The sequence below is a fragment of the Rhineura floridana genome, chromosome 4 (genome assembly GCF_030035675.1).
Source record: "Rhineura floridana isolate rRhiFlo1 chromosome 4, rRhiFlo1.hap2, whole genome shotgun sequence".
NCBI classification, from domain to species: domain Eukaryota; kingdom Metazoa; phylum Chordata; class Lepidosauria; order Squamata; family Rhineuridae; genus Rhineura; species Rhineura floridana.
This window is the reverse complement of record NC_084483.1, coordinates 144,223,318-144,244,341: the sequence shown is the minus strand read 5'-3', so window position 1 is coordinate 144,244,341 and position 21,024 is coordinate 144,223,318. Positions and strand designations below refer to the sequence as shown.

Genomic DNA, 21,024 nt, shown 5'->3' with positions numbered 1-21,024 from the left:
CCCTCTTTCCCCTTCCCTCCTCTTTCCCCTTCCCCCCGTCACCTTCCAATTCTCTCCTTCCCTCTCTTCCTCCTTCCCCTCCCCACTGCTCTTCCCCTTCTCCTCCCCCTCCCCCATGGTCAGTTTTACCTATCCTAAGCATGATTGCACAGGAGTAAATCCCATTGAACTCAATAAGCATGCAAATTATCAGACCTGCCTTTCCCCTCCTCCCCTCTTCCTCCCTCCCATCACCTCCCTTTTGCCCCTTCTGTTCCCCTTCCTTCATCCCTCCCCCCTCCCATTTCAATCTCCTCCTTCCCCCTCCCCTCTTCTCTCCCCTCCCTTCCTCTTCCCCCATGGTCAGTTTTACCTATCCTAGCCATGATTGCACAGGAGTAAATCCCATTGAACTCAATAAGCATGCAAATGATCAGACCTGCCTTTCCCCTCCTTCCCCTCTCCTCTCCCTTCCTCCTTCCTTCTTCCTCTCCTCCCCTCTTCCTCCTCCCCTGCCCATTCCAGGCCTCCCTCCCCATGGTCAGTTTTACCTATCCTAAGCATGATTGTACGAGAGTAAATCCCACTGAACTCAATAAAAATGCAAATAACCAAAGCTGCCTTCCTCCTCCCCCTCCTGCCTGCTCCCATCCCCCTCCTCCCCATCCCCTGTGGTCAGTTTCACCTATCCTAAGCATGATTGCAGGGGAGTAAATCCCACTGAACTCAATAAGCATGCGAATGATCAATCCATTCTCAGCAAACTTGCACAGGATCCATTTCTTACCTCCTGGATTAAAAAGCAGAGAAATTCACTAATGAGCAAAAAACCTTGCAGTTTAAGAACATAATACCTATAGCCAACAGATATTTCTATCAAGCTTTAAAAAGTACGGAAACTGGGTAGCTATAGGGGAGGAGACCTGACCTCCTCTCTGAGATATTTGACTGTCCTACAAATTTGTAGAAATGCAAAAACAATTTGGCTTGGTCTTTCACAGTCCAATCCACTTCCTGCGTAAAATGTGCCTCTGAGCATATGGGGAGTAGTGGTAACACCTGCAGGAGGAAGCAACTATATTAAAACAGTTGATATCATTCAGATAGTCACTTTAAATATGTTCGATTTACTTTGCAATTTTAGTGACATTTCCTAACGAGCATCTGTTACTGTGAATATGTGAAGTACAGCAACACTCTGCAACACTAAAAAAAACTCCAAAAATAATTGTGGAATAATGGCACTGACTATTCTGCAGAATAGTTTCCAATGGACATGAGGAGTGTCTCAGTATGCACAAGATAAAATAGTGGGAGGTGAAATATATTAGAAGGGTGCTGCTGGCAGACCACGCCAAAATAGGGGAACAGGGGATAGATGTGTTATACCCATCCCCTGTTCCGGGTCTGTCCAGAACCAGACGAAAACTGGGGGACGCAAGGTTCCTACCGACCTTCGACTGTTGTTGTGTAATGCCAGGTCTGTGGCACAAAAAACTTCGCTCATCCATGATATGATTTTGGATGAGCGAGCAGACCTGGCATGTATTACGGAAACTTGGTTGGACGAGGCCTCTGCTCCCATTCTTGAGGCCATGTGTCCATCAGGTTTCCGTTATGCACAGCAGCTGAGGGTGGGCAGGCGGGGAGGGGGCATGGCAGTCATCTATTGAGAGCCCTTGGTTTTTGCCAGACTCCCTCTCCGTAAGACTCAATGTGTTGATTGCATGTACTGGAGGTTGGGCCCGAAGGGCAGTCTAGGGATCCTGCTAGTGTACCGCCCACCCCGCTGCACAGCAGACTCCCTGACCGAGGTGCTGGAGGTGGTCTCGGCTGTACGGGCGTTGTCCCCAGAATTGTTAGTGCTGGGTGACTTCAACGTGCATGCCGAGTCCACTCTCACTGGAGCCCCTCGGGATTTCCTGGGAACTGCGCCTTAGTAATAGGGGTCCCACCCATGTAGCCGGTCATGCTCTCGACCTTGTGTTTGTCCTGGAAGAGGAGAGAAGTGTTCTGAAGTTGGGAGTGGTTTATTCCACCCCTGTGTCATGGTCAGATCACTACCTGGTAAACATAGACTTCTCAATGCCGCACCCCCTCCGCAGGGGTGAAGGACCTATTAGAATGGTCCACCCCAGGCGCCTGATGGATCCAAAAGGATTCCTAACTGCGCTTGGGGAATTGGAACCTGCTGAAGGCCGCCCGGTCGAAACCCTGGTGAGGGAGTGGAATGATGGGATCACCAGGGCATTAGACCGGGTGGCTCCGAAACGTCCTCTCCCCCTGAATAGAACTCAGTTAGCACCGTGGTATACACCACGGTTGCGTTCGCTGAGACAGGAGGTGAGACGACTAGAACGCCGGTGGCGGAAATCCCGTTCCGAAGATGTCCGGACACAGGTTAGAGCAGCAGTAGCTGCCTACCAAGTGGCAATAAGGGCAGGAAAGAAGGCTTTCTTTGCTGCCTCTATTGCGTCCGCGGAGTGCTGTCCCAGGTGGTCCGAAGCCTGGTCGGTCCAGTTGCTCAGGAACCCTTGGAACAATCAAAGGCCTCCTGTGACATATTGGCAAAGCACTTCGCCGATTAAATCGAACACTTACAGAGCTCGATCCCGTGCGCCGTGGACACAGTAAATGAACCAGAGTTGGCCAGTTGCAAGCCGGTAAATTGGGATCGGTTTCAGCTTCTCCCTTCTGAGGATGTGGACAAGGTGCTCTCAACTGTGAAGCCTACCACTTGCCTGAATGATCCTTGCCTATCATGGCTCCTTCTGAGCTGCAAAGAGAAATTGGGCATGGGGATTAAAGCGGTGGTAAACGCATCCTTGCAAGAGGGTGTGATGCTATCAGCTTTCAAGGAGGCAATTGTAAAGCCCATCTTGAAGAAGTCCTCCTTGGATCCCCAAGTTTTTAATAACTTTCGCCCAATTTCGAATCTTCCATTCTTGGGTAAGGTCATCGAGCGAGTGGTGGCCAACCAGTTGTCAGCACACTTGGATGAAACGGATTACTTGGATCCATACCAATCGGGCTTCAGGACTGGTCACGGAACCGAAACAGCCTTGGTCGCTCTGGTAGATGATATGAGGAGGGCATTAGATAGGGGAGAATTCACCTTTCTTGTCCTCCTCGATCTCTCAGCGGCTTTTGATACTGTCGACCACAGTATCCTTTTACATCGCCTGGAGGGATTGGGAATTGGAGGTACTGTATTGCAGTGGTTCCGTTCCTTTCTCTCCGATAGGTACCAACAGGTAGCATTGGGGGAGGAGGTTTCAGACCCTTGGCCTCTCAATTGTGGTGTGCCACATGCTATTTAACATTTATATAAAGCCGCTGGGGACAATCATCAGGAGATTTGGGCTGCAGTGTCACCAATATGCAGATGACACTCAGCTCTATCTCTCATTTAAATCTTCACCAGAGTCGGCTGTGGAGACCTTGTCCAAGTGCCTGGAATCCGTGAGTGGATGGATGGGAAGGAACAGGCTGAAGTTGAACCCCGATAAGACCGAGGTGCTACTCGTGGGGGACAAGAGAAGGTTGGGAGATGTTGACCTGAAGTTCAACGGGGTGAGCTACCCCTGAAGGACCAGGTCCGTAGCCTTGGGGTTGTACTTGATTCCAGGCTGTCCATGGAGGCTCAGATTTCGGCAGTGAGCCGGGCGGCCTGGTATCAGCTACACCTCATACGAAGGCTGCAACCCTACCTTCCTGCTCATCAGCTCCCACTGGTAGTACATGCCCTGGTCACCTCTCGATTGGATTACTGTAATGTGCTCTACGTGGGGTTACCCTTGAAAACAGTCCGGAAACTACAACTTATACAAAACGCGGCGGCTTGATTACTTATGAATAGTCGCCGCTGGGATCATATCACACCTGTGTTGTTCGATCTACACTGGCTTCCTGTTGTTTTCCGGGCCCAATTCAAGGTGTTGGTATTAACCTTCAAATCCCTATACGGTTTCGGCCCAGTCTATCTAAAGGAGCGCCTGCAACGCCACCAATTATGCCGCCTGACACGATCAGCCGCACAGGGCCTTCTCTCAATCCCGCCAACAAAAACAGCTAGATTGGCGGGAACTAGAGAGACGGCATTCTCAGTGGCGGCCCCCACTCTTTGGAACTCCCTCCCACAAGATCTACGGCACGCCTCTTCCCTAAATGCATTTTGCAAAGCCTTAAAGACCTGGCTCTTTCAACAGGCCTTTGGGACCTCCAGGGAGGGTTAACTCTTATGATTACGTGCCTCGTACCCTGTATTATTATTACTTGCTGCTGCACTGTTTTAATTGTATTATTGTATTTTACTGTATTGTATTTTAATTCTTTTATGTACGTCGCCTAGAGTGGCCATTGGCCAGATAGGCGACTTATAAATTAAATTTATTATTATTATTATTATATTCTAGCAAAATTCTAGGGGTGCTCTATGTTTTTAATTGACCATGCCCACCTCTCCGTAAGTGGAGCAGTTTAAGCATTTTTTCATTTTCACTGGCAATCACTCGTGACTGAGTAAGATTGTTTTCTAAAATAAAGTCTTTAGCAGTGGGTCTGAAAGGACTGTGGAGGCCAATCCTAGATCCACACAGCCTCCTACAGTGAGGACATAGGTTTCCAGATGGAAGTCAGTTGCAATGAGGATTTGTTTGACGTGCCTTCTGCTCAGCTCGTTTGTTCCTTTTGCTCTGTATTCGTGCTTCTTCAAAGTCCATAGCATCTTTGATAATAGCCATCCTCCTGTTATATGATACACTTACCCCACAGAGTAGCTGCTTTGGAAGATGGTGATCATGCATTTGAACAACATGGCTGGTCCAGCGAAGTTGATGTTGGAAGATCATTGTTTCAATGCTGGTGGTCTTTGCTTCTTCTAATACGCTAACATTAGTCAGCCTATCTTCCCAAGCTATTTGCAGAATTTTCCGGAGGCAGTGTTGGTGGACTCTTTCAAGAAGTAGGGAGTGGCGTTTATAATGGTCCATGTTTCACAGGCGTACAGTAAGGTCGATAGTACCGTGGCTTTGTAAATAAGCATTTTGGTCTCCCTGTGAATATCCCGATCCTCTAAGCTTCATTCAGGACAATGAGGCACTCGCAGAGCTCAGATGATGTTGAATTTCAGCACTGATGTCAGCTTTTACAGAGAGACAGCTGCCAAGATAAGAAAAGTGATCAACGTTCTCCATCGTCACACCATTAAGCTGGATTGATGGTGCTACAGAGGGACTAGTTCGCATCTGCTGATGAAGCACTGTGGTTTTTTGATATTAAGCGAGAGCCCAAGCTTTCTATATGCTTCTGCAGAGACATTTAGGATAGTTTGAAGATCTTCCTCTGAACGTGTGGAGACTACATTATCATTGGCATACTGAAGTTCTATGACAGCTTGTAATTATCTTACTTTTTGCTTTCAGCCTACTGAGATTAAAAAGCTTTCCATCTGTTCGATATGTGATTTCCACACCAGTGGGAAGTTTCCCCTCAACTAGGTGTAGGATCATGGCAATGAAAATGGCAAATAAAGTTGGAGCAATGACACATCCCTGTTTTACGCCTTATCCCACTCTGAATGGATTGCTTTGAGAGCCACTGTTATCCAAAATTGTTCTGTCATGTTGTCATGGAAGAATTGCAAAATATTCACAAATTTATCAAGGCATCCAATTTTCAGAAGGATGGTCCAGACAGCAGTTTGATTTACAGTATCAAAGGCCTTAGTAAGATAAATAGATGCCATATATAGAGGTTGGTTTTGCTCCCGGCATTTTTCTTGAAGCTGTTGTGCAGAGAAGATCATGTCCACTGCCCTCCTGGAAGGGCAGGAACCATTTTGGGATTTGGGGAGGATGTCTTCTGAGATAGGTAGGAGGTGATTTGTGAGGATCCTTGCAAGGATTTTACCTGCAGTAGCAAGAAGACAGATGCCTTGGTAGCCCCAAAATCTGTTCTATCACCCTTCTTAAAAAGGGTGATATTATGGAATCCCTAAGGTCTTCCTGGATCTCCTCCCTCATCCAGATCTTTTCAATGAGCTTATGAAGTCGTGTAAGTTCAGGCCCACCTTCTTTAAAGACTTCAGCAGGAATCCCATCAGGTCCACTAGCTTTGTTATTCTTCATGTGTTTAATCGTTTTACTGGCTTCATCCAGATTTGGGGATACTGCAAGCTAGTCTCTGGTTTGTTGTTGAGGAATTTGTGAGAAGAACTCACCAGCCACAATAAGAGTTACAATTAAGGAAGTCTTGGTAATGCTCTTTCCAATGCAGTGCAATAGACTCTTTATCCTTAAGAAGTTTGGTATCTTCCTTTCAGCGTAAGGGATTTGTACCATGATTTCTTGGTCCATAGATGGCCTTTGTGGCATTAAAAAAGCCCTGTATATCATGAGCATCTGCAAAATGCTGGATTTCTTGAGCTTTCTTTGTCCACCAGGAGTTCTTAAGTTCTCTAGTTCTTTGTCAGACCTCAGCCTTTGCATTGGCATAGATTTTTTTTTTAGCAGTACAGTCAATGTCATTCTGCCATATGCAGAAGGCCTTCCTTTTCTTTCAATGATATGTTCAATCTCAGTATCATTCTTATCAAACCAGTCCTGATGTTTCTTAGTTTGGTATCCAATAGTTTGTTCACATGCTGCAATAATGGAAGTCTTCAGTTTAATCCAGTGTTCCTCGACATTTTCAGGGATTTCCAAGGGTAGATGTTTCTTAAGCGTTGTTTGAAAACAAGCTCGCTTAATAGGATCTTGAAGGGCATGGGTGTTCTTTTTATGCCTTGATTTTCTTCCTTGGGGCCTACATTGAGGAACAATTTTAATGGCCATAGTGGATCAATTATCATCATCACCATCATCATCATCATCAATAATAATAATAATAATAATAATAATAATAATAATAATAATAATAATAATAATAATAATAATAATAATAATAATATTATAGACTTTTATACCGCCCGACTAGCAATAGCTCTCTGGGCGGTGAACACAAGAAATACAATAAAATACGCAGTAATACAACAAAGACATATAAAAATAAAACAATCTAAAATCAATTACAACAGATTTAAAATTAAGTTAGCTTAAATTAAAATTAAAATGAAAATGCCTCGGAAAAGAGGAAGGTTTTAACTTGGCGCTGAAAGGATAACAATGTTGGCGCCAAGCGCACCTCCTCGGGGAGACTGTTCCAGAGTTCGGGGGCCACCACTGAGAAGGCCCTAGACTTGTCATCACCCTCTGGGCCTCTCTATGAGTCGGAACCCGGAGGATTAATTGGTGATCTGTCCAGCAGTCATCAGCACTCGTCATGGCCCTAGTGAGGAGTACATCACAACAATCTCTAGCACGGATAATTACGTAATCTAGAAGATGCCAGGGTTTCGACTGAGGGTGCTTCCATGACGTTTTAAATTTATTTTTCTGGTGAAAGAGCGTGTTTGTAATAACAAGATTATGCTCTGCACATTTAGTCAGAAGTAGAATTCCATTCAGGTTGCTGTTGCCAACTCCTTCTTTCCCAATAGTTTCTGGCCATAAATCAAAATCATGCCCAACTTGCACTGAAATAATTTTATCTTCCTTAGGCATCTCTAATAAGATGGTGTCCAGCTGGGTATAAAATATTTCCTTGATGTCTTCATCAGCATCTAATGTTGGTGTATAAGCACTTATAATACTTGCCTGCTGATTTTTGGCGAGTTTTAACTGGAGAGTTGAGAGTCGTTCATTAATGCCAAACTTCTGACAAGAGTTTCACAAGAATATTTTTAATAGCAAAGCCTACTCCATGTATTTGTCATTCTTGTTCAGGCAATCCTTTCCAGAAGAAGGAATAACCTCCTTTTTCTTCCTACAATTGTCCTTCTCCTCTCTTCAAGTTTCTTGGAGTGCTGCTATGTCGATATTAAAACTTCTCAACTCCCTCGCAATGATGGCAGTCCTGTGTTCAGGACATTCGCTATTTGTATTGTCCAGCAATGTCTGTATGTTCCATGTTCTGAAATTCAATTGTCTTTTGCAATCGCTAAGTGGTGACCCCACTGGACACAGTAATCCAGTCAGGGAGAGATTAGGCAGACTATGTTTAGGACACCTTTTCTAGCCCCCTCCCCATACGGGGTGAGCAGAGTGGATCCTGAATAGGACTGCTCGGCCGTGGATACAGCATCTTGGACAGGCGAAGTTAGAGTCATTGCTTAAGTAGCAACATTGCTTAAGTAGCAACATATTGTAATCAGTCTGATTTTACATCAAATTGCAGTTTCAGATTCAACTGTTAATACGTTCGAAATAGAAATAGTGCATAACCTGCAGTTTGAAACACAAAAGGCTGTCTTCACCATCATATGACACTGACCAATAAAAAGGCTTTGAAATTAATAAAAATAAATTTGACAGAGATTTCCATGGTAAATAGTGAGAGAAATATAATTTCTAATCCTGGATACCTGTATCTGGGAATAAGTCCCACTGAACACAGTGGATCACACTTTTGGGTAGACATGTATAGATTGCACTAAATTTATTTTCTATTTATATTTTATCAAAGCATCAAATATATGTATAGAGAAATAAAAGTTATAGCCATAAAGTTTATGTATTTCCAACCTCCACGTATTTGAATACTTCTGCTACAGTCCTCAGGATTATAATCTTCTCTCCCCCAGCCCCGACCCGAAAGCAAATACTTGGAAATAATGAATTACTGTGGCACCTTAAATACTAACAAATAAACAGTGCCATACGCTTTTATGGATCAATGATGGGTGCTGGCCAACAAAAACTTATGCCACAATGTATTTGCTAGATTTTAAGGTGCCTCAAGACTCTAATGCGTTGTATCCAGACTACGTTATTTGGACTTAGTCCCCTAAGAACACAGGTAATTGCCTTACACTGAGTCAGACCATTAGTTCATCTAGCTCAGTATTGTCTAGACTGACTGGCAGTGGCTCCCCAGGATTTCAGGCAGAGTTCTTTCCCAGTCCTAACTGAAGATGCCCAGGACTGAACCTAGGACCTTAGGACATGCCAAACAGATGTTCTACCATTCACTCATGGCCATACCCCATACTTCTAATTCATGACTAATTTGTCCCATTGCGTTTAATGGGAACTAAGTTCAATTAACTTAAGTCTGAATCCAATCCTGCTGTTTAATGATACAACAGACTATCATAGTGCCTTCTTTTGAATTTGAGAATATTAAGTATTCTAATTAACACCATTCAGCAATCTGAGGTCAGTTGTAACTTCATAACTAGCAGTTACCCCAATTTAATTTATTGATTCATATATGTAAAATTCTGGGATTTAGTTTTCTATAAAGTATTTAGATAGTTTGCCCTTCCATTCCATTCCACTTCTGAGAAATGTATACTTCTGCTGTGTTCTCTCAGACCAAATACTTTAATTACTTTGTAAGAGATTTCTTAGCTGAATAAGTTTAAATAAGTTTATCCATTTTATCCAATGGAATTTGTTATAACTAGAAAAATTGTCAATTCTTAAAGAAGTCCAGGTATCTGACTATTGGCATTTTAACCTGACTTATAAAGTCACTCATGAATCCAAGACAGGTATTTTCATTACCTGATGGAGGCACAGAGGAAGCACTCTTGAATCCATCTGGTCAAATTCTTCTCGAAGAAGTGAGAAGAGGGATTGCAAAGTCAGGGTTCGATCCTTTGCTGGGCAGTTTGCATTTGTCTTGTTTCCATCTTCATCTTGTCTACAAGCTGTTGCCGTAATGCCAGTCTTCTCTTGCTTGGCTGCAGAAGTGTCCAAAGAAGACAACAGTGAAGACTCTCAGAAAGAAACATATAGGGTTGTGTTCAAACTTGCATGAGCAAACATCTGCTCATACAATGGGACTTTTCTGCCTCTCCTCCAAACCAATGAAAAGCCACTCTGGAAGGTCAAGGGTCTTTCACCAAACAAACAAACAAAAAATGGGCTGTGGCAGAAGATGCCACATTGAGAGGGGAACTGTTCCTACTTGTTGCCTCCACCCAGTTTTCAGCAATTCCATCTTACAATACAGTCCCCTTTGCCACATTCCAGGCCTTTCCTGAAGGTTCCTCAACTCTCTCATTTTTTTTGAGGTGCAGGAAAATCCCCCAGTTTGAGCAGGCTTCTGCCTTCCCAAGTTTAGAAACAGTCCACATAAATGCAGCCAAATGCAGCAGTGAATAAAACATTCATCACATAGTTTAACCAATAAACACATTCAGCGCACCCTGAAGTCTGTGAGCCACTTTGCAGTTTTCAAGCATTCCATCTTCCTTTCTCCCTTTGCTCAGGAATGGTAATGAAAGGAAAACAGAAACAGACGAGTGATGTGAGGGATCACTGATTTTTTACACTGTTCATTTTATCAAGTTTTCAGTATGCAGTTAGTACATACACCATAGTTGAGTTTAAACTAGGGGAATACTCTCTGTAAATCTGTTATTTCAGCAAAATCACAAAAATATATGCATCAGAATTATTATTCCTTTTACATGTTTGCTTGAGTAAAATTTAAGCACAAACCTTTTGGGACTGATATGCAAGTGGGGCATCAGGGACAACAAAACTGGTATAGGTTAGTAGTGCTTCTTGATCAATGCTGCTTTGGGGGCAAAACTATCAAAAGCCAGAATTTATTCTGATAAACTATGAAATATCACATTAGAGATGGAATAAAAAAATTACCTGCAAAATAATTGTCTTCTATTTATAGTAGTATATAACCTTTACTATGCTTTATTGTTTATTTCAAATTGCTATCATGTCTTGGAATATCTTTTGGATATATTTTTAGATATTCCAAAGCTATTTGTAAAGTTAATTGTGAGTGCTGTGTGTAAAATGATGAAAGCAGCATTCAAACAAACATAAAATTAAATATTATTATTAAAATGGAATTTTAAAAAGTTAAGGGAAATTTGTTTCATTTTTACAGCAGTATTGTTGGTGCAAATATTGACTGAATTCTTCAACCGTTTTCTCCATTTGAACAAAACAAGTCTTGATAAAATTCAGCAAGACCACCTTTATGGCCCCTACTCAGGATCACTAGCTGAAAAACTGGCTATCAATATAACCATTGCGCCACAATTATTCAGTTATAAAAGGAACCACAAACACAGGTAAAAAGAGGGCCCACGACTCCCCCCCAACCCCTGGAAAACACAAACCTACCACATGGACAAAAGAACATGTGCCCTCCCTTTTTGGGTATTTTCTGGTATACATGACTAAAACTTTCACCATTGCAAACTGATTCCTAGCACCTGTTGAGATTCTTGCCTTTCGGTTTCCCAATATACACCACAGATCACCACTTTTGAATTCTACATCTAATCCCTTTGAAATCACTCATTTAATCTTTAGCTTCAAGGTACCACCTGTTGGGAGACTAAAATACATTTCTCTTTATCCACATCTTAGACATTTATATAAATATACATCATTTGTTGAACAGTGGGACAAATAATTTATCCTGATTAGCCATTCAAACCAAGTTTGTGGGAGTCTGGAATATTTCTCATTCAGTGACAAAGAAAAATAATAGCTTTGTGTTTTCATTTTTTTTTTGCAATTACAGACCCAGAAATTTCTTGCTTGTCATTATGATCTTTTTAAAATGTAGACATAGAACTTAAGAACTTAAAGTGACTTGTCTTTACCATGAGAAATAAGTTCATGTTGTTTAGCTGTGTTCTAGACAATTTCTGCAAATATCAGATACTAAAATCTGATTTCTGGAAATAAGAAAAAAATCAAGTAAAAATTAAAATTTCTAGGCACTGTTTGTAGTCTCTTTAGAACCAAGCAAAAATAAAGTGTGTATAATTTCATATATATATATATATATATATATATATATATAAAACCAGAGTGTTGACACTGCTAACAGCTTTTGTGGCCTGTTCCAGCATATAGTCACATGAACTTCAGTCCTACAGAAATAAATGCAACAATCCCCTAAATGTTCAAAGTTTCAAAGAGATATTAGCAGATTAATTTATTTCAGTACAAATTTACTGCTTGTGTACAGGACAGTAAAATATTGCAGTTTGTTATAGCATTAACAAAATTAACCATATCTCACTTAAATATTGTATGACACTCTTAATAATCAATAGTTAGAATGATCTAAATCTTTTCTCATTTTTGTACCTAGGTTTGCAGGGAAACAGATATAGAACATACATTATGGATATATGTAGAATTTAATATGAGAAAAGTTGCATAAGTGTAGGTGCTCACTGCTTTACACATCATATGGTGCCATGCCTTTGGAAGGAAACTTTATGCAAGCGCTCAATTTAAACAGTTAACAATTCAGGAGTCATACCACTAGTGGTAGACTCAAGGTATGACACCTCATTAAAAGAAAATTGACTTTTTAAAAAGTTTTCATCAATTGTTTATACATAAATATTTCCTATTCTGATACTCTGATGAACAGATAAAGATCTTCCATATCATTCCATATTACATCTAAGGCAAAACCTGCATACCTAGTTTTGGGTTGAGAGGAGAAGATACCTACATGTTACAAGATGTTTTAGGGATGGGGATTCTTCACATATACATACATAGAAAAGCAAACAAGAAATATTCTCAAAATACAAGCTTAAAAACACGACAGCAATCTTTACACGTAAGATGTTCACCACTTCTGTTAAATTAAGGTAAAGGTAAAGGTGTCCCTGCACTTATAGTGCGAGTCGTTTTCGACTCTTAGGGTGACGTCTTGCGACGTTTCCTAGGCAGACCGTATATATGGGGTGGGATTGCCAGTTCCTTCCCCGGTCTTTCTTTACCCCCCAGCATACGCCGGGTACTCATTTTACCGACCACAGATGGATGGAAGGCTGAGTCATCATCATCATCATCATTTATTAAATTGCAGGGCCATAGGCCAACACAAACTTATACAACAAACTTACTAGATTAAAATTTATAATTGAGTAAACTCTATAAAAAAAATTTAAAACATCATAGGACGGCTAATATTTATGCAAGTTATAGAACTTCTGATTTTAAAATTCCAAAAGGGATTTAGAGTTGAATTTAAAGAAAATACATACAAAAGAGGAATTTGAAGCATCATGCTTATGTAACAACTATTGTTGAGATTCTGAAATAAACCTAGCTCGTAGTTTCGAAGCTGCTAACACAAACAGAGATACCTTATGTGTCACATCCTGATTTGAATCGGACAATAAAAAAATTACTTTCCCCGCTTCTGAAAGAGATTCAGAATCATCTAAAAGCTTCTTAAGGCACTTAGTTCTGGGGTCCTGATAAAGTGTGCAATAGAGCAATATGTGTGGGATATCCTCCTCCTTATTATATCCACAAGGACATCTTCTCTGATCTTTTGGTATACCGAGAATTCGTCCCTCTCTATCTGCATTAGGGAGGGAGAAAAAGCGTAGTGCAGTAAACGCATGTCTGAGACTTTTGGGAAAAGGGTACGTAAGGTATGGGGAAAGATAATGACCGGGCTTAAACTTCCCGTACCATGGAGCCACTCTAGAGTTAGTTAGTGTTAAATGATCTAAATACTCAGTATGGTGGAAAACAATCTTGCGTAATTTTTGGTTAGGTGGTGTTGATATAAATACCTGAGGAGTTATATGATAACTAGATAATAATTCATCTAGTTTAGAGCCCCAAAGATTGAAGGAAAAAGGGTGGCTTAGGCACAAATTTAGTAATTCCTTGCCCGGCAACGTTCCAGCTAGTCTCATGAATTTCATAAGAGCGAGATGGATATGTGATCCCAAGGGGGGAAGACCGGTCTCAGCGCACAAAATAGCTGCTGATGTTCCTGGAGGGAGGAATAAAAGACGCCTGAGAAAATTAGTCTGAATAGACTCTAAGGACTGAACAATTTCTTTGTCCCAACCCCATAATAATGCACCATATTGAACCTGAGAGATTACTTTAGATTGGAAGATTTTTAGAGCCGGGAGAATTAAGTTACCTCCAACAGAATGATAGAACTTCAAGATTGCTCCTGCTGTTTTGGCGGCTATTAGTTTTATATGTTGCAGGTGTCTTTTCCAAGAAAGAGTATCCGAGAAATATATTCCCAGATATTTATACGTCCGACATTGTTCCAACTGATGGTCTGCCATTGACCAATGGTGTCCGACAAATCTCTTGCCAAAAACTAGAACTTTCGTTTTTTTATAATTAATTTCTAGCCTTTCCTTTGTACAGAGGGCCTGTAAGTTTCTCATTAATTTCCTTAAGCTGATTGGAACTAATGACAGAAGGACCATATCGTCCGCGTAAAACAACACGGACACCTTCCTGTGGCCAATCGATGGTGGAAAGTATTGTGAACCAGAAAGGTCAGATATGATGTTATTGATAAATAAGTTGAAAAGTAGGGGGGCTAAAAGACAGCCTTGTTTGACACCCCTCCCTATTGTTATCGGACTCGTCATAGCACCGGTTTGGCTTACTCTAACCAAAGCATTAGTATTGGTATATAAGGCCCTCATGAGGTAGAGTAAGCGACGATCTATATTCAGGTTATAAAGTTTTAGCCATAGGGCATTTCTATCGACAGAGTCAAAGGCTGCAGCTAAGTCAACGAATGCAGCATATAGATGATGTGTAGGTCCTATTATGCTCTTCTTTGCAAGGAATTGCAGGGTTAGACAATGGTCAATCGGTGAAGAACCTTTTCTAAAGCCCACCTGTTCGGGATGAATAAGTTGATTAATCTCCACCCATTCTTCCAACTTTTGGAGCAAAAATTTGCTATAAAGTTTGGAAGCCACATTTAGTAGGCTGATCGGGCAGTAGTTGGAGGGTTTAAGAGGATCATTATTTTTATAAATTGGTACAATAATATTGCGCCTCCATCCATCAGGGATAATGCCAGAGTCATTAATCCTGGAGAAAAGGCTTGCCAAAAAAGGGGCCCACCAGTCAGGGAATTGCTTGAATAATTTGGGGGGGAGAAAGTCTTCTCCTGGGGATTTGCCATACTTCAGAGAGTCAATGAGAGTACTAATTTCTTCTGGCGTGACTGGGGGCCACGGAGGCGCTTTTGAAATATCCAGCAGATGATCATAAGAAACTGCCGTTGGACTATAAAGCCTTTGGAAATGGGCATGCCAGACTGAAGTTGGAATTCGTCTTACGTTTTGGGGGTTTAGCGCGCCCATCCCAGATTTGACTAAATTCCAGAACAGGTGTTCTTGTCTGTCAGAGGTCGTGCGGGCTAGCTGCTGCCAGCGGGCTTCGGCAAAATCAGCTTTCTTTTGGATTAAGAGGGCTCTATAAGAGGACTTCATTGATTTAAAAAGGGCTTGGGACTGATCACTTGGGTATATGAGAGTCAATCTTAGTTGGGCCTTCAGTTTTCTTTTTGTTAGTCTACACTCATGGTCAAACCAAGAATATGGACCATTAATCCTAGTGATGCCGTTGCTCTTTTGAGCCAGGCATGGTCTCAGTAGGGTTGAAATGGTTTGGAAGGCCTGAATGGGATCAAGGGTTTCGCTCAGTACTCCCTGACGTATTGTTTGACATAAATTGCTCCCCAACTGGGTTGCAACACAGTCTCTAGTCTTCTCGGACCAATGGATTTTTTTTTCAAACAGTGTTTGTCCTAAGCTTGATGTAGAAGAAGCGATGCTTTTATTAATCCTAAGGCTTAATTGCAGAGGAAGATGGTCACTCTCTATCCTACATTCGACCTTAAAGTTGGTAATGTCCGATAACAAAGCTTGTGATACTAAAATGTAGTCAATTATACTAGCACCTTGAGAGGACCGATAGGTAAAGGAACCTCGAGAGGAATCCACTGTAGACCCATTTATGATTTCAAGGGAGTGTAGAAAGGCTAATTCCAACAAGTAGGGGCCCTGTTTATTTGACTTTTGATCTTTTAGTGTCCAATATTGATTATCAACCTGATAAAGGGGGTCCCAATTGGAGGAGTCTGAATTAGATGTCCAAAGGTTGCCTATTCTAGCGTTGAAATCAGAAGGCTGAGTGGACCTCGACCCCCTTTACCGGAGATTTGACTTCCTCCTTCCATTGGAATCAAACTCCGGCCATGAGCAGAGCTTCAGCTGCATTAACTGCTGCTTACCACTCTGCACTGATAATACCTCAGATCTTCAACAAGCTTAGTTTTATACTAGTAAGCAATAAATGGTTGTCAACTTCCTAGTAAGTGGGAGGCTGTATTAATCCTTCCTAGTCATATTTGCTTAAATGCTGTTATGTGATTCATCAACATTATGGAAACAGAAACTGAAAGGGGTTGGTTTTTTTTGCTGTGCTCTTATAATTGACCTAACTTCTTCTGTGTATTATACAGCCACGAGAGTGGCTGTATACTACAGCCAGTGTGGATTTTTCACGTTCCACCATGTTAAATTGAAAATACCCCCTATGCCATTCTGCTGCTTCCCGTAAGCACATTTCAATACAAAATCTTACAAAACTTACAGTCCTGAACTCAGAAATGCTTGCTTAACAACCCTCTAAGCTTTAATGGTGATACACAAAACACTCAGAGAGAATCTAGAGTCCAAAGTGTAAAACAGAAAAAACATCCAAACCCCAGTTGGACTTTGTCAGTGGTTTCATAATTGGTTGAAATTGATTAAAAGTCAGCCATGATCACAGAGTACCTGTAATCCTATTACTGACCTTGCCCCATACTCTGACCTTCATCTTCTGCAGTTTAAAAGTTAAATTAATTAAAGATCAGCCATGCATTTTTAAAAGAAATTTAACATTGGAGTCTATGATATTGCAGGCATACTCAGTAAGAACCAACTGTCAGTGTTCTAAAAGCCAGACTCACAGCTGTTTGGCTTGGCTAATCAGGGGCTAACCACATCCATGCCAGACATTTCTTTCCACTTTAAACAGTCATGGCTTCCTCCAAAGAATCCTGGAAAGTGTAGTTTGTGAAGGGTGCTGTGAATTGTTAGGAGACTACTATTCCCCTGACAGAGCTCCAGTGGCCAGGGTGATTTAACAGTCAGCCCCTCATCTGGGGATTGTAGCTCTGTGAGGAGAATAGGGTGTCTCCTAACAACTCTCAGCACCCTTCACAAACTACACTTCCCAGGATTCATTGGGGGAAGCCACGACTGCTTAAAGTGGAATAAATGTCTGGTGTGGATGTGGCCAGGGACAGCTTTGGTTTCAATTTCAATGAGAGACTACACACATCTGCTTTAGAATAAAAATGTGGGGGAAATCCCTCAAAATGATAATGTTTTCCTTTTGGAAAGGAAAGGGGCTTCCCCTTCTTCTCCTAGCCCATGGTCAGTTTCATCTATCCTAAGCATGACTGCACGGAAGTAAATCCCACTGAAATCAATAAACATGCAAATGATCAATCTATTCTTTGCAAACTTGCACAGGATCCCATTTCTTACCTACCTCCAGGATTAAAAAGCAGATAAACTCACTAATAGGCAAAAATCCCTTGTGGTTTAAGAACATACCTATAGACAACAGATATTTGTGTTAAATTTTAAAAAGCAAGGGAATTGGGCAGCTACAGTGAATGCACCAGGGGAGCAGGAGGCCTGGCCTCCTCTCTGAGATATTGTACTGCCCTATAAATTTTACTATAAATTAGTAAAAATACAAACACAATTTGGGTTGATCTTTCACAGTCCAATCCACTTTCTGTGTAGTTTGGAAGAATTTGGTAACATGTGCCTCTGAGCATATGGATATTTGTAGGGCAGTACAATATCTCAGAGAGGAGGTCAGGTCTCCTGCTCCCCGGTGCATTCACTATAGCTGCCCAATTCCCCTGCTTTTAAAAGTTTGATAGAAATATTTGTTGGCTATAGGTATGTTCTTAAACCACAAGAGTGTTTTGCCTATTAGTGAATGGAAATTAAGGTCTGTTTGTTGGAAAGTTTTAGCTTCTTTGGCATTAAGAGACTGAACCTTAAGTGTAAAGATTAAAGTGGCTTGCAATATTTGAAATGGCTATCTGTATTATGTGTATTCTCTCTGAGGTTTAAGAGCACAATCTGAATTCCGATAGTCACCAGGTTTGGACATAATGTTAAACCATAGTTTAGCAATAAACAAATAAGCCTGTCTGAGCACTCCACCCTCCTAATTTGACATGCACCAGAGAAGGAAAGTGGATGCATCTGCTTCCAGTTTTTTGTTACATCCAACAAACACAAACTGATTAATTGAACTTATTTTGGGGATGGGGACAAGCCAAGATTAGAAACCATCATTTGATCTTGGATTATTCCATCAAGCCATGGTTTAAACTGGTTCAGACATAACAACACATTCTCTTCCTGGCAACTTTCTGGGGGCCACATGACAGTGGTGGGCAGAGCCAGAGGCAAAATTGGGTAGAATGTAAATTTTACCTTTGTACAGTAGGCTAGTTTCCACACATGAACACCCCTGTTTATCCTCAATCCAGGAAAGCAACAAGCATTATCAGAGTTCAAGGACACATTCCAGCCAGGAAAAGCACTCAAAAGAGGGTACAAAACAGGGCAGTAGGCATGTGACCTAGGGAGAGTGGGTGTGTCTGGGATGGAGGTATGACCTGGCAAGAGCCCCAAGGGCCTGAATGGCTGCAGTCAGCTTCCAGGCCTCAGGTTTTTCCACCCCACTGCTGACCATGGTTTAACATTATGTCAAAACCATCTGTTTTCAGGGCTTAATTGGAGTTGTGTTCTCAGGTTTGTGCACCAAGAGACAACATTTAGCTTAGCTGCAGGAATGCATATTTCTAAATGTGCTCAGATACGACAAATGCTTACAGAAAATGGGTTTCATCCAATGGCAGCTTTGTATAAGCCAATTTTCACCAATTGTCCCCTACCTACTGCAGCCTTCTGTGTCATGTCTCATACTATTTCTCATGGACCGTCAAACCTCAGCAGCAGCTTTTTGGCAGGGAAAGGTCATGGTGGGCAGGGAGGATTTGTGAATATTGAGTCAATTGTCTTGCACAAGCACAAGTGCTTTATTTATTTATTTATTATCCAGTGGTGGCCTTGTGCTAAATATCATATTCAGCCTCTTACAACGTAGAAGCATGCCCAGAGTTCTGTGGACATCATTAATTAGCGTTTAAGCAATTATTTCAACGTTATTCCAATAAATATTGTATGGCTTTGCTCCCAAAGTGCTTCATTCCTTGATACTAGTAGATGATATATGAGTGGGGTTGTTGTAGAGATACTACTTTTATCTTGCAAAGAATGGGAAAAACCTGGAGCTAAATGTGATGTCAGTGCTTCTAACATGAATATTGTTGGATGCCCAAAATACAACATTGCTATATGTTATGTGTGAAGCAGAGCTATGACTCAGCATATACACAGAAATTGCACTTTCTGTTGTGCAGAAATGTCTGTGCCTACAAGAAGCTTAGATGCCAAGAAATGCTTTTTAGGGACTCTAATTCTCAAATCAAACCTGATGAGGATTCAAAGATGCTTGAAAAACTATTGATGCAAGTACAGTGTGCTGTACATCCAGGAATATGTCTGGGGCTTAACATTAAGTGAGTTTTATTTTTATTAGAAAATAACCGACCAGGCTCAGAGGTTCTATGCAACTTAATTATTGCACTGTATGGTAAAAAATGGCAGGGATGTATCTAAAATTTTGGGACAGTAAGCATAAAGAATTAATATGAATTCTTTGCATGGAACTGACCTAGTTAGCTTCCCAAGGTAGATATGTAAGACAACACTATTATTCTTCCTTTAGGACAGGAGACTACAGAAGACTTGCTCAGCTCAACTCCTGATTTATTTATTACACTGTGCAAACAGTGCCCTGCCTCAATAGGTCTACAAACCTGCACTACTGTTACATGCATAAATGTGACATCTCATTTTATCTCATCAGAGCAACCTGTGCTGCTGATATGTGACTAACAGGTCACACGGACAAGAACGAGACTCTTGTCTTTCCTATTAAAACTGACAATGTAACTATCTCTATTAATCAGAGTAAAACTAAACCCATTGTGTTGGGCTAGCAAGACAACTTCAGAAATCTCAATTTGAAGTTGGCAAGCTTCAAAACTGGCCAGAATTTGTTATAAATATGATTCCTAGTCCAGATGACTGGATAAGCCAACATTCAAGAACACTGAAAGTAAGTCCTTCACCTGACTGTATGGGAGGAAGAAAAGTGCGAAGCTACGTCTCACTCAGGCTCCTTCCTGCTTGTGCGCTTAACACCAAACTATCCATTATATGCAAACATGGCCTATGTCTCGTTCTGTTTTACATGAAATCTTGCACAACAAATCCTTAAATTAGGATATATTTTTGTTTCTGCCATCTCAATAATCAAGAAAAAAATCCCATATTTAACTTTTCAATTTCCCCTGTACTAGTTGAGCTTTGATTGCATAAAAAGTATCTCTTTAGTCTTCAACCTGGTTTCATTTATTTAACCATTTATTAGCTGTCTTTCTACTCAGTATACACAAAATGAAAACATAAACCTATCATACACCTATTTCTGTCTATACAGCCCAATTATTTTCAGGTTTTGTCCTTCATTACATGATAAATTGGAAGTTGTTTTCAAATTGTTTTTAAGGATATATTTTAAATTGTTATAACCCGCCCTGAGACCTTAGGGTGAACGGCGGGTAATAAATTAAATTATTAATAATAACTCCATCCGACTGAATGGCAAAGATTGGCCTAAAAATGTTTCTGCTCAACAGATTCCATCTCGTACAGCTTGCAGTGTTGACTACGCTGAGACAGAAAATCAAAGAGGAACTAATAGCTTATGAAAGAGAGTGTGACAGATTTCACGGAAGTACTAACATGAAAGGGAGTAACAGATGGCAAAGTCAAAGGACTAGGTATATTCAGATTTATTAAACTTAGCACAGTTATAGTTGCTCCACTGCTAAGGCACACTGGACTTGTATGCATGTCACATTAAACTGTATTTAAAACAAATCAATGTGAATGAGCAGCATGCTAGTGCATGCTACTCAAAAGTTCCCATGGCACTTTTT

The 21,024-nt window shown here is 41.1% G+C and overlaps 1 protein-coding gene across 3 annotated transcripts in view; it reads right to left on the bottom strand.

The window, feature by feature from the left end:
• CNST (consortin, connexin sorting protein) overlaps positions 1-21,024 on the bottom strand; it is an 89,844-nt gene that overhangs the window by 47,420 nt on the left and 21,400 nt on the right. For all 3 annotated transcript variants that reach the window (XM_061624641.1, XM_061624639.1, XM_061624640.1), the window contains exon 4: positions 9,585-9,763. In XM_061624641.1, the coding sequence (XP_061480625.1) occupies positions 9,585-9,763 (179 nt within the window). The remainder of the gene's footprint in view (positions 1-9,584; positions 9,764-21,024) is intronic.